Source organism: Sphaerodactylus townsendi, linkage group LG01 (genome assembly GCF_021028975.2).
Source record: "Sphaerodactylus townsendi isolate TG3544 linkage group LG01, MPM_Stown_v2.3, whole genome shotgun sequence".
Classification (NCBI taxonomy): Eukaryota; Metazoa; Chordata; class Lepidosauria; order Squamata; family Sphaerodactylidae; genus Sphaerodactylus; species Sphaerodactylus townsendi.
This window is the reverse complement of record NC_059425.1, coordinates 7,262,876-7,275,002: the sequence shown is the minus strand read 5'-3', so window position 1 is coordinate 7,275,002 and position 12,127 is coordinate 7,262,876. Positions and strand designations below refer to the sequence as shown.

Here is a 12,127-nt window from a genome sequence, read left to right as displayed (position 1 = left end):
TTCCCCACTCCTCCACAGGAATGACAGACTCTTATCAGGTGAACTGGGAAAAGAGAAAAGCAGGGTATACGTCCAAACCAGTGGTGGGATCCAAAAATTTTAGTAACAGGTTCCCATGGTGGTGGGATTCAAACAGTGGCGTAGCGCCAGTGGGGCTGGGCGGGGCACGACGGGGGCGTGGCCGGGCATTCCGGGGCGGGGCATTAATAATTTCTCTGTTACTGTAAAAAAACTCTTACTGTAAAAAAAAAGTTCCTAATTTCCAGCTGGTATCTTTCTGTCCATAATTTAAACTCATTCTAGCAAGTCCTATCGTCTACTGCCAACAGAAACAACTACTTCTCTAATTGACAGCCTGTCAAATACTTAATACTTTCAAATACTTCATTTTGTTTCTAGAAATCAAAAAAAGGATACTTTCCTCAAACAAGGAACTTTACCATATTTCTAAAACATGTTTTTAAAACAGCCCAACAGGGAGAATTAACCCGCTTTCTACCTTCGCTAACCAGCCACAAAGGAAACAACAGGACTTTATGATTTTTGGACCTAATGGGATTTCTAACGGAAAAGCGGACCCAATTAGTAACCCCCTCTCGGCACACACAAATAACTAGTAACCCACTCTCGGGAACTGGTGAGAACCTGCTGGATCCCACCTCTGGTCCAAACTCTTCTTCTTCCTCTGATCAGAATGACCCCAAAGCGAAAACACGCTCACCTGTTTCCACGCGCTGGCATCGGCCGGCCTTGTCTCTTAGTGGAGTGCTCTGCAGGACGTCATACCGAAGCAACTCGAATGGAAACAAACGCTGCAAGGGACAGAGGTGAGAATCAAGCACTTTTGGGAAAAGAACAGGGTCTGGGGCCAAGGCCAACAGAAACACAGTGCTCCGTGATATGGAAGCCCCACTCCTTAATCCCAGGTATGTATTCCCGTGTGGTTCCTCCTTGGTGGCAGAGCGGAAATGTGCTTTGCATATGCTCAGAGGCAGTACCTTTTATTATTTGCCTGTGTGTCGCATGACCACATGTTGGTGTTTGTATCTATGTCTGAAAAACTATTTGGCGGCATCTTGATTTTTGTTTATAATGTTTGTTGGCCCCTTTGAGTCTCCTTGCAGGAGAGAAAGGGGGGATATAAATCCAACTCTTCTTCTTCAGTCTACAAGCCCCCAACCAGGTCACCAGCCAGGGATGGGGGAGTGTTGCCAAATTGGGAACTCTCCGAAATTTGGGGGTGGAGCCTGGGGAGGACACCCCTGGCTCTTTCCAGAAGTGAAATATAATGCCAGCCTCCAAAGCAGTCATTTTCTCCAGGGGAATTTAGCTTTGTAGTTAAGAACATAAGAACATAAGAACTAGCCTGCTGGATCAGACCAGAGTCCATCTAGTCCAGCACTCTACTACTCGCAGTGGCTCACCAGGTGCCTTTGGGAGCTCACATGCAGGATGTGAAAGCAATGGCCTTCTGCTGCTGCTGCTCCCGAGCACCTGGTCTGCTGAGGCATTTGCAATCTGAGATCAAGGAGGATCAAGATTGGTAGCCATCGATCGACTTCTCCTCCATAAATCTGTCCAAGCCCTTTTTAAAGCTATCCAGGTGAGTGGCCATCACCACCTCCTGTGGCAGCATATTGCAAACACCAATCACACGTTGCGTGAAGAAGTGTTTTATTAGTCCTAATTCTTCCCCCCAGCATTTTCAATGGATGCCCCCTGGTTCTAGTTTTGTGAGAAAGAAAGAAAAATTTCTCTCTGTCAACGTTTTCTACCCCATGCATAATTTTATAGACTTCAATCATATCCCCCCTCAGACGTCTCCTCTCCAAACTAAAGAGTCCCAAACGCTGCAGCCTCTCCTCATAAGGAAGGTGCTCCAGTCCCTCAATCATCCTCGTTGCCCTTCTCTGCACTTTTTCTATCTCTTCGATATCCTTTTTGAGATGTGGCGACCAGAACTGAACACAGTACTCCAAGTGTGGTCGCACCACGGCTTTATATAAGGGCATGACAATCCTTGCAGTTTTATTTAGTTCATTAGTTCATAGATCAACTGTAATTCTGTGGGATTCCCAGGTTCCACCTGGAGGTTGGCATCCTTAGCAGATGACCGATCTCCTGCCACTCAACATGCCCCCCCCAACTCAAGTCCTGTGGTCTTCTTGCCCTCTCCGACTCGATTCTCACCTTATAAAGCCAAGACGCTCGCCCCACGGCTCCCACGGTCCCCGTGAAGTTGAAGAAGGTCACGCTGCCCTCCGTCATCCCATATGTTTCCATGATCCGCATGTCCCCAAAGCGGCGGAGGAACTCGCGCCAGACGTCCGCGCGTAGTCCGCTGCCCACCGCCATGCGCAAGCTGTGGTCCCGGTCTTCGGGAGTCTGAAAGAAGGAAGGAGAAAGGCGAGTTGAGACCAAGAATGGAACTGGCCGATTGGTCTCTGGGCGTGGTTGGAAGTGATGAATGTTGGAAGTTTCAGTTGTCTGAGAAAGGTATTGAAAAGACAGACGTACTTCATAATATATGAAAAATCTTAGGAAAACAGGAGAATTGTGATTTCTTTGCTTAATGAATTACTGCAATTAACATATCCGTTTGAAGTGAGTCTATGTCACCTACTTAGCAACAGTGGCATAGTGGTTAAGAGCAGATGTACTGTAATCTGGAGGAACTGGGGTTGATTCCCCGCTCTGCCTCTTGAGCTGTGGAGGCTCATCTGGGGAATTCAAATTAGCCTGTGGACTCCCAACACACGCCAGGTGGGTGACCTTGGGCTAGTCAGTTCTTCTGAGCTCTGTTAGCCCCGCCTACCTCACAGGGTGTTTGTTGTGAGGAAGAAGGGAAAGGAGTTTGTAAGCCCCTTTGAGTCTTCTTACAGGAGAGAACGGGGGGATGTAAATCCAACTCTTCTTCTTCTACTTACCGATTTTTCTATAGTTTAGAACATCAAATTGTATTAGATGGGGGGAAGTCCCCAAAGATTTGTAACTGCACTTTTCTGTCTTATGCACCTATAATATACTCTTTACTCAATACTGTATCTCTTACTAAATTACTATTTCTATCCTTGTAATTTCACATGTCAAATTAACTATTGTAAATACTATGAAAACCTGTGGAATAAACATATTATTAGAAAAAAGAAAAGACACATGTACTTTTTGTGTCAACCTTTAAAAGCATGGCTAATAAAAAATCGTGAAGATAAATTAAAACAGATTTGGAATATATGTACGTTAGAAATTAGAAAATTAATAGAGGATAAGGCTTCTTCAGAATATAGTATAAATGATAGATTAACAATATAGAATACGCTGCCCAGAGCCCTTCGGGGATGGGCGGTTTAAAATCCAATAAATAAATAAACAAACAAACAAACAAACAGACAGACAGACAGACAGACAGACAAATAAATAATAAGATGAATATTAGAGTAAATATTATAAGTTGTAATAGGTAAAATTAATGGTGTAGTCAGCTGGAAGTTAAATATAAGAAAATAACATAAAAATTAAGTATCTAAGATATAACAAAATGTTATTCTTTATATAATAACTTCTCTTTTTCTGTGTCTTTCTGTCTTTCTTCTGTATTGAGATAGTTTCTGTATTTTCATTTCTTTTTAATGTTTAATGTTAGAAAGGAAGACGAAGTTTTGATGATATAATACTATTACCACGAATTGTAATTTTTCTTCTTAATGAATACTGATTTGTAATACTTATGTCTTATTTTTTTCTCTTTTGCACAAATAAAGATACTTAAATTAAAAAAAACTTTAAAAAGCAAGATGGGTGACAACTGAGGAGAATGCCTTTTTTGTGGTGGCCCCGCCCTTCTGGAACATTTTACTGGAGAATCATGTGAGCATAAGAGCATCATGTGAAGTCAACTCTGGTTTTCTGGGCCTCTGGCATTTATTTGTTTTTGTGTATGAGGATGTTTTGTTTCTAAAAAAGACACACGCCACTTTTCTGCCACAACAGGGGCATTTAAGGATAGGAAGACAAAACTGTAAAAGCACGCTGAAGAGCAATCAGAAATGGCCAGAATAGCCCTGGCTAACCTGATCATATCTCAGAAACTAAATCGAGTCAGCCCTAGTTGGTACTTGGGAGAACTTGAGGAAGTCCAGGGTTGCTACGGAGAGGCAGGCAATGGCAGAACACCTCTGCATGTCGCTTGCTTTGACCAGGACGGGCCAGGCTAGCCTGAACTCCTTACATCCCAGAAGCTAAGTAGGGTCAGCCCTGGATAGTCCTTGGAAAGGAGACAGCCTAGGGTAGTTTTGCAGAGGCAGGAAATGGCAAACCACATCTAAACGTCTTTTGCCTTGAAACCATATGCCAGCTGCAACCTAACAGCTATCCCGAATCTCCATGGGACCTTGGTGAGTTCCAGAGGGTCTGTAAGATCGGAGCTAGTCCCTTAATCGGCCTTTGGAGGGCTATCATGGGTCCCACCGCCCACCACTGGACACTGAGGGTTGCCTCGTTGGTTGGGCCCTGATTCCATCTTGGGCCCTGCCTACTCCCTCCCCCTTTTTTTTGGCCTTTAGATCGGGCGCCTGTTTTTAAACAACTTCTGTTATTTTAATCTATTTAATGTTAGTAACTGCTGCTTAAGTTTTTAATGGATTTAAGTTTTATGTTGTATTGATCTGCTGTCTCAGAGAACAGCCATATTGTGAGCCGCCTCGAGCCCTTCGGGGGGTGAGGCGGCCTATAAATTTAACAGATGATAGATAGATAGATAGATAGATAGATAGATAGATAGATAGATAGATAGATAGATAGATAGATAGATAGATAGATAGATAGATGGATGGATGGATGGATGGATGGATGGATGGATGGATGGATGGATGGATGGATGGATGGATGGATGGATGGATGGATGGATGGATGGATGGATGGATGGATGGACGGATGGATGGATGGATGGATGGATGGATGGATGGATGGATGGATGGATGGATGGATGGATGGATGGATGGATGGATGGATGGATGGATGGATGGATGGATGGATGGATGGATGGATGGATGGATGGATGGAGAGAGAGAGAGAGAGAGAGAGGGAGAGAGAGAGAGAGAGAGAGAGAGAGAGAGAGAGATAACAGCAATTCTGCCACCAAACAAAAGCACCAGCAATTTTAAAACTGCAGGAAAGCTAGCAGGACATGCTGAGCCAGAGGAACAAAGGAACACTTGGAATTATAGGAAACAGGACAGGCTTTGCTGGCAGTTTAAAGCTGACACAGATGATGCCAAACAATGCTCCAGGGAAGTTCCCAAGGTCATCCCACCCAGTCCCGGTGCTCACCTGAGGCTGGTTGACAAGGTAGCGGCAAAGCTCTCCGATGTACTGGAACACGGTCACGCCATAGAGCCGGCAGTCGGGCCAAAACTGGCGGGCGGAGAACTTCTTCTTCAGTACGCAAGTAGCACCTGGCGAGAGACAGAGCCCTGCTCAAGACAAAGGATCCCAGATGGCCAGCCTGCCGGTTCTCATCCTGCCGCACCCAGAGAACTCCACTTTTAATTTCGTTTTTAAAGGGAATGTTTCTAGTCCTTGTGCCTGCAAAAAGACCGGCTCTTCTCTCTTGCTCACAAATAGAATCATAGGCCCCTTCCGTGCATGCAGAATAATGAACTTTCAATCCACCGTCACAATTGTTTGCAAGTGGATTTTGCTATTCCACACAGTGAAATGCAGCTGCAAAGTGCATTTGTAAGTGGATTGAAAGTGCATTATTCTGCATGTGTGGAAGGGGCCATAAAGTTGGGAGGGACCATACAGGCTCTCTAGTCCAACCCCCTTAGCTCGTAATTATTTTTTTAATTTTCCCAACAGGAAGAAACCGTATATACTTTCGCATCTACCATTATATTAATACAAAATAAAAGTTAAAAAATGCAAAAAGGAACACAAGAAAAAATTGACATACAGTTTACGATAACACAACCTAGGCCCCTTCCGCACATGCAGAGTAATGCACTTTCAATCCACTTTCGATTCACTTTGCAGCTGGATTTTACTGTGCGGAAGAGCAAAATCCTCTTGCAAACAATTGTGGAAGTGGATTGAAAGTGCATTATTCTGCATGTGCGGAAGGGTAGCACCGTTGTGTTTTCTTTGTGTTTGTATGTTTTGTTTGTTTGAGAAAATAAAAATTATATTTTATAAAAAGGGAAGTATGTAGGGCCAGGGACACCTTTTGACCAGTAAGGCTTCTAATTGTCCAGTGGAGGTTGGATTGGCAATGCCGAATTTTAAAAACACTGCTTTGGAGCAGCAGTGGCGTAGGAGGTTAAGAGCTTGTGTATCTAATCTGGAGGAACCGGGTTTGATTCCCAGCTCTGCCGCTTGAGCTGTGGAGGCTTATCTGGGGAATTCAGATTAGCCTGGGCACTCCCACACACGCCAGCTGGGTGACCTTGGGCTAGTCACGGCTTCTCGGAGCTATCTCAGTCTCCACTTCAATTTACAGGGCATTGCCGCAGGGGGGTAGGAACAGAAGGATTGTAAGCCCCTTTGAGTCTCCTGCAGGAGAGAAAGGGGGGATATAAATCCAAACTCCTCCTCTTCTTCTTCTTTGGCAGCACAGGACAAGGATCTTCACTGTGTGACGGAAAGGAAGCTGCGGCAGCCATTTTGTGGCTGTGTGTATCATACCGGGTCTGAATCGGAAAGGTGCCCACAGGTTAAAAAAAGCTGGAGACCCCAGTCGTAGAATTCAAGCCTGAAAAATGGGACTGAGGCGCCCCCTTGTGGTCTCTTTTGCCTGCAAACAAACAGCTACACACCCCAACTCCTGAGAACCAGATTGTTCCAGCACCAGCGCCGAGCTTACCCAGTCCAAAAGTACCGACAATCCCCAGCAGAGCCCCCGCCAAGTGGTAGAGGGGCAGGGCCACGTAGATCACATCGGAGCTGGTCCCGCCGACCAGATGGTAGAACTTTAAGCACAGGATGCATTTCATGTGGCTGACGCGGGCGGCCTTGGGGAGTCCTGGAAACGAGAAAGACCCCTCCGATGAAACAAAAGCCGTCTGTTTCCTGCCTTCCTTCTTTGCCCCACAAATCCAGAATTTCGGAAGCTGAAGGACCAAGGAAGAGGAGGGGGCGGGAGGAGGAGGAAGAAGAAGAAGAGTTTGGATTTATATCCCCCCTTTCTCTCCTGCAGGAGACTCAAAGGGGCTGACAATCTCCTTGCCCTTCCCCCCTCACAACAAACACCCTGTGAGGTAGGTGGGGCTGAGAGAGCTCCGAGAAGCTGTGACTAGCCCAAGGTCACCCAGCTGGCATGTGTGGGAGTGCACAGGCTAACCTGAATTCCCCAGATAAGCCTCCACAGCTCAGGTGGCAGAGCTGGGAATCAAACCCGGTTCCTCCAGATTAGATACACGAGCTCTTAACCTCCTACGCCACTGCTGCTCAGACTTGATGCCTCTTTCAGCCACCACCTCAATATGGGGATAATGATGCTCTCATTATGCAGCAGTGACGTAGTAGTTAAGAGCAGGTGTACTCTAATCTGGACGAACTGGGTTTGATTTCCCGCTCTGCCACTTGAGCTGTGGAGGCTTATTTGGGGAATTCAGATTAGCCTGTGCACTCCAACACAAGCCAGCTGGGTGACCTTGGGCTAGTCACAGCTTCTCGGAGCTCTTTCAGCCCCTCCTACCTCACAGGGTATTTGTTGTGGGGGGGGTGGGGGGGAGGGAAAGGAGATTGTAAGCCTACAGGAAAGTCTCCTACAGGAAAGGGGGGATAGGGATGAGTCTCAGGAAAGGGATGAGTCTCAGGAAAGGGATGAGTCTCCTTTCCCTCAGGAAAGGGATGAGTCTCCTACAGGAAAAGGGGGATATAAATCCAACCTTCTTCTCCTCCTCCTACCTTATAGGGCGGTTGCAAGGATGTAAAGCTCCCTGAACACACAGAGATGCTACACAAATGCTTGGTGCTGTTATTAAATGTGGGGACTGAGAATGACGCTTTGCCCTTTTTCTTCTGAATCAGAGAACCAACCAAGAATTAAATCCCTGTCTCTTTCAGAGGTAACTTATAGCGGAGTTGTCAAATAGAGATAAATTCAACCTCTGCCTTGTCCTGCTTTGGACAGCCATTGGAAAGAAAAGTGAGAGATAAATAAATGAGCAAATAAATAAAGGCTGTCAAGGTGATAAGCATGGGTCTCCCTTCCCTTGTTCATCCTCACAACTACTGGGGAGGCTGGGTAGACTGGGAGACCACAGCTGGCACCAACTCGGCTAACAAGGTCTGTGGTAGAATGGGGATTCAAACTCGGGTCTCCTGGATCTAGCCCAAAGCTTTAACCATTATACCACACTACACCACACTTTTCTTCACAGGGATTCTAGCTGGTTGCTACAGGCCAAAAATAAAAAAATTAAATTAAATTAAAAGGAGCAGCAGTGGCGTAGGAGGTTAAGAGCTCATGTATCTAATCTGGAGGAACCGGGTTTGATTCCGCGCTCTGCCGCCTGAGCTGTGGAGGCTTATCTGGGGAATTCAGATTAGCCTGTGCACTCCCACACATGCCAGCTGGGTGACCTTGGGCTAGTCACAGCTTCTCGGAGCTCTCTCAGCCCCACCCACCTCACAGGGTGTTTGTTGTGAGGGGGGAAGGGCAAGGAGATTGAGTCTCCTGCAGGAGAGAAAGGGGGGGATATAAATCCAAACTCTTCTTCTTCTTCTTCTTCTAAATCAGAGGTATTTAGGAGGATGTGGTTCCCTGAAACAGAATCGCTTATTGTAGAAAGCTGCTTTGAGAGTTATGGGAATTTGCTTACCTGCATCCTGATTATCTACACATTCAAGCGACAACGTTCGCTCTTTGATCGCAGTTTTGTGCTTATAAAATTTGCAACAGCCTGTGGTTTTGTGACAGCCAAAATTAAAACAAACCTTGGGTCCCGGTTGTCTGGCAGAAAGGGAGGCTTATAAATGTTTTAAAGAAGCAAACAGAATTTAAATAACGATTCGGTGTAGAGAGGCGCGCCGAGAAAGATGCCAGGAGGGAAGTCAAAAGATATGCCCCTGCATTATTTTTTTGGTGCAGGCTTTTTTGATCCACCTTGCCTTCTCTGCTCTACTTCTGCCCTCCCCGATCATCGGGAGGGATTTTAAAACTTTAGTTCAACTTTAAGCATTTGTACCATATTAGATCTATCAAAAATAATGATAGATCTAATACAGGAATATAGAAATACCAAGAAATGTAGAAATAACAAGCCTTTATCTCCTTCCAGGCTTTCATTTGTGGGGCCTGTTTTGGAAAGAGGCTACAATATCAATCCAACAGCAATAACAGAAATATTGATGTAACAACAATTTAAAGGACTTTAACAAAGCCGACAATTTTGTGACTGCTAGGTGTGATGAGATGTGTGCCTTTAAGGGTGAGAAGGAGATGTGTGCCTTTAAGGGTGAGAAGATGTGTGCCTTTAAGGGTGAGAAGATGGGCGGAATTAAGAGAATCAGGAAAAGTAGTTCGACAACAGAGACCTGGGAGACTTCAGCAGGCAGTGGGATGCCTCCTCACGTGTAAACAGAGAAATATGAGGAGACTCGACTACAACTCCACTGCACAATGAAGAGCCCCGAAAAAAGAAATCTGTCACAAGCCAGCCCCTGGGCACTGAGGACTCTGATGTAGAGCCTGAAGACACTGTACATTCAGAGTTGGCTCCTCGCGAGGAAATGCAGGTGGCAGAGCCAGCTCAAAGCCCCTTCTTGTAAGCCAAGGCCAGCCTGATGCCGTGCAGCTGGAAGGGCCATCAGGAATCTCCAAAGAGCCGAGTAATGAGCCAGCTGCTCAAAGGAGGCAAAGATAGAGGCTGCAGCTGCAGAGTAAAAGGAGAAGTGCTCGAATTGCTGCCAGGTATGGCAGAAGGCTCTGTGAGATGGAGGCATCTGCATCTGAGGACGACTGAGCCTTTGCAGGACCCCAGCCTCACTAGCCAAGACTTTGTAAATAAACCCTGCCTTGGGCTTGATTCTGCCAGAGTGTAACGAGTGTTCCTTCCTGGTAAACTCCACGTGCCAGGTCTCCCTTCGACCTCCAGCTCTCAACCTACCTGCCGGATCTCCTAGCTGTGCTTTAATTCTGGACTGGTTATGACTACACCTTTGCCCGCTGCCTGCCCTCACTCCAGATTGGTTGACCACCCCTCACGTGCCGCCCACCTTGACTCTGGTTTGTCAGGTTACACCCTATCTTATGCCTGCCTGCAGCACACATTCCATGCATAATGGAGCAGAGAATGGACCTTGGCCAAGAGGGTTATTTCTGGTCAACTGGCAGGTGCATAAGATGCATACCTGTGGTCCCGGAGGTGAAGATGTACAGACAAGTGTCAGACAGATCCCTGGGGGTGGCGAGATCGTAGGGAACTGGCTCATCAGACGCCTCTTCCAGAAGATCGTCCAGGCTGGTCACCTCAGGAGGGTAGGGCCCCTTCCCCAACGCCCAGACCGCGATGCCCATTTCCTGCAAGTTCGGGAGGATGGGTTCCACAGCCTCAAAAAGATCTGCAGAGACATAAAGCGGAGCCAGTAAACAACAGGACTCGTTTCAAACAGTGAAGACGGCACCCAGAGCAGCAGTGGCGTAGGAGGTTAAGAGCTCGTATATCTAATTTGGAGGAACCGGGTTTGATTCCCAGCTCTGCCGCCTGAGCTGTGGAGGCTTATCTGGGGAAATCAGATTAGCCTGTGCACTCCCACACACGCCAGCTGGGTGACCTTGGGCTAGTCACAGCTTCTCGGAGCTCTCTCAGCCCCACCTACCTCACAGGGTGTTTGTTGTGAGGGGGGAAGGGCAAGGAGATTGTCAGCCCCTTTGAGTCTCCTGCAGGAGAGAAAGGGGGGGATATAAATCCAAACTCTTCTTCTTCTTCTTTGTGTTGGATAATCTCCTCAGAAAGATTACACCTTTGCATTACAAGCAGAGTGCGTGGAGGCTGGGGCACTGCAGAACACGCGTGTGAGCTTTGGCACAAAGAAAAGTCGGCGTCGTTTGTAGTTTCCACTCTAATAAAAAGAGTATTTATTAGTGAACTCCATTCTGGATAGAAAGGTAGATAGATAAGTTCACTAATCTAATCTAGCCGGATGGGAATGGAGGCACTCAGCATCCATCCTCTCTACGCACATGGTGCAGCAGGAAGGTTTGAGACAGAGGTGGGATCCAGCAGGTTCTCACAGGTTCCCGAGAGTAGGTGACTAATTGTTTGTGTGTGCTGAGAGGGGGTTACTAATTGGTGATTTTGCCACATGATTTTTGCCTCAGTTACGCCCCTCCTCTCCGCAGTAGCACGCAGAACTTGAAGCAGTCTAGCAGGAGGGGCATCAGCGTGCGTGGCAGCCTGCGCCTGCGCGTATCTGCTTTCTCGGCTTCGAGGACTGGTGCGAGCGTTGGCTGCGCCCTTGCCACAGCCCTGCCTAGGAATGCCCCGCTACTTCGTCATGCCCGGCCACTTCCGGCCATGCGTCCTCTCCCCAGCCCCATTGGCGCTACGCCACAGTTTGAATCCAACCACCATGGGAACCTGTTACTAAAAGTTTTGGATCCCACCACTGGTTTGAGATCAAGAAGAAGAGCGGAGGAGCGAGAGCCGGAAGGAAGGAAATCCCTGAATCAGTCTAACATCAAAGGGACATGATAGAGTAAAAGTGTCAATCCCTAGGTCTCTATCTGGCTTACTAGTAAAACCCCTCAGGAAACGGCGTAAAATCCTTTTCGTCCAGCACGTTGCATGGGGAAAATTAACTCCGCGCTAAAGCAAGCAGGATCTTGGGAATGAGATTTGGCAGGAAAGCCCGTCAGCTGTATGAGGTGAGCACCACTACGGCACAAAGGGAGCAGTTGTGTCCGGCTGCCTCTGCCCGACGCGGGGCGCCCAGAGGTAGGTTTCCCTCCCCTCAAATTTCTTCTCGCCAGCTAACTCCCGAAAACAACCTTCCGTGACTTTCTGCACACCAAACCCCTTTTCTCTGCCTGCCAGCCAAGTCGTTGGCAGCGTGACCAGGAAGTCGCAAAACCTTTTAGCTATTCTGAAGGGGAGAGAAAAAGTCCTCTCCCTCCGTGCTGGCA

General features: G+C 47.1%; 1 protein-coding gene across 2 annotated transcripts in view; it reads right to left on the bottom strand.

Annotated features, from left to right (window-relative positions):
• SLC27A3 (solute carrier family 27 member 3) overlaps positions 1-12,127 on the bottom strand; it is a 28,573-nt gene that overhangs the window by 8,462 nt on the left and 7,984 nt on the right. For both annotated transcript variants that reach the window (XM_048509813.1, XM_048509820.1), the window contains 5 exons: positions 10,354-10,563; positions 6,860-7,018; positions 5,329-5,453; positions 2,191-2,385; positions 722-812 (listed from right to left, as the gene is read on the bottom strand). In XM_048509813.1, the coding sequence (XP_048365770.1) occupies positions 722-812; positions 2,191-2,385; positions 5,329-5,453; positions 6,860-7,018; positions 10,354-10,563 (780 nt within the window). The remainder of the gene's footprint in view (positions 1-721; positions 813-2,190; positions 2,386-5,328; positions 5,454-6,859; positions 7,019-10,353; positions 10,564-12,127) is intronic.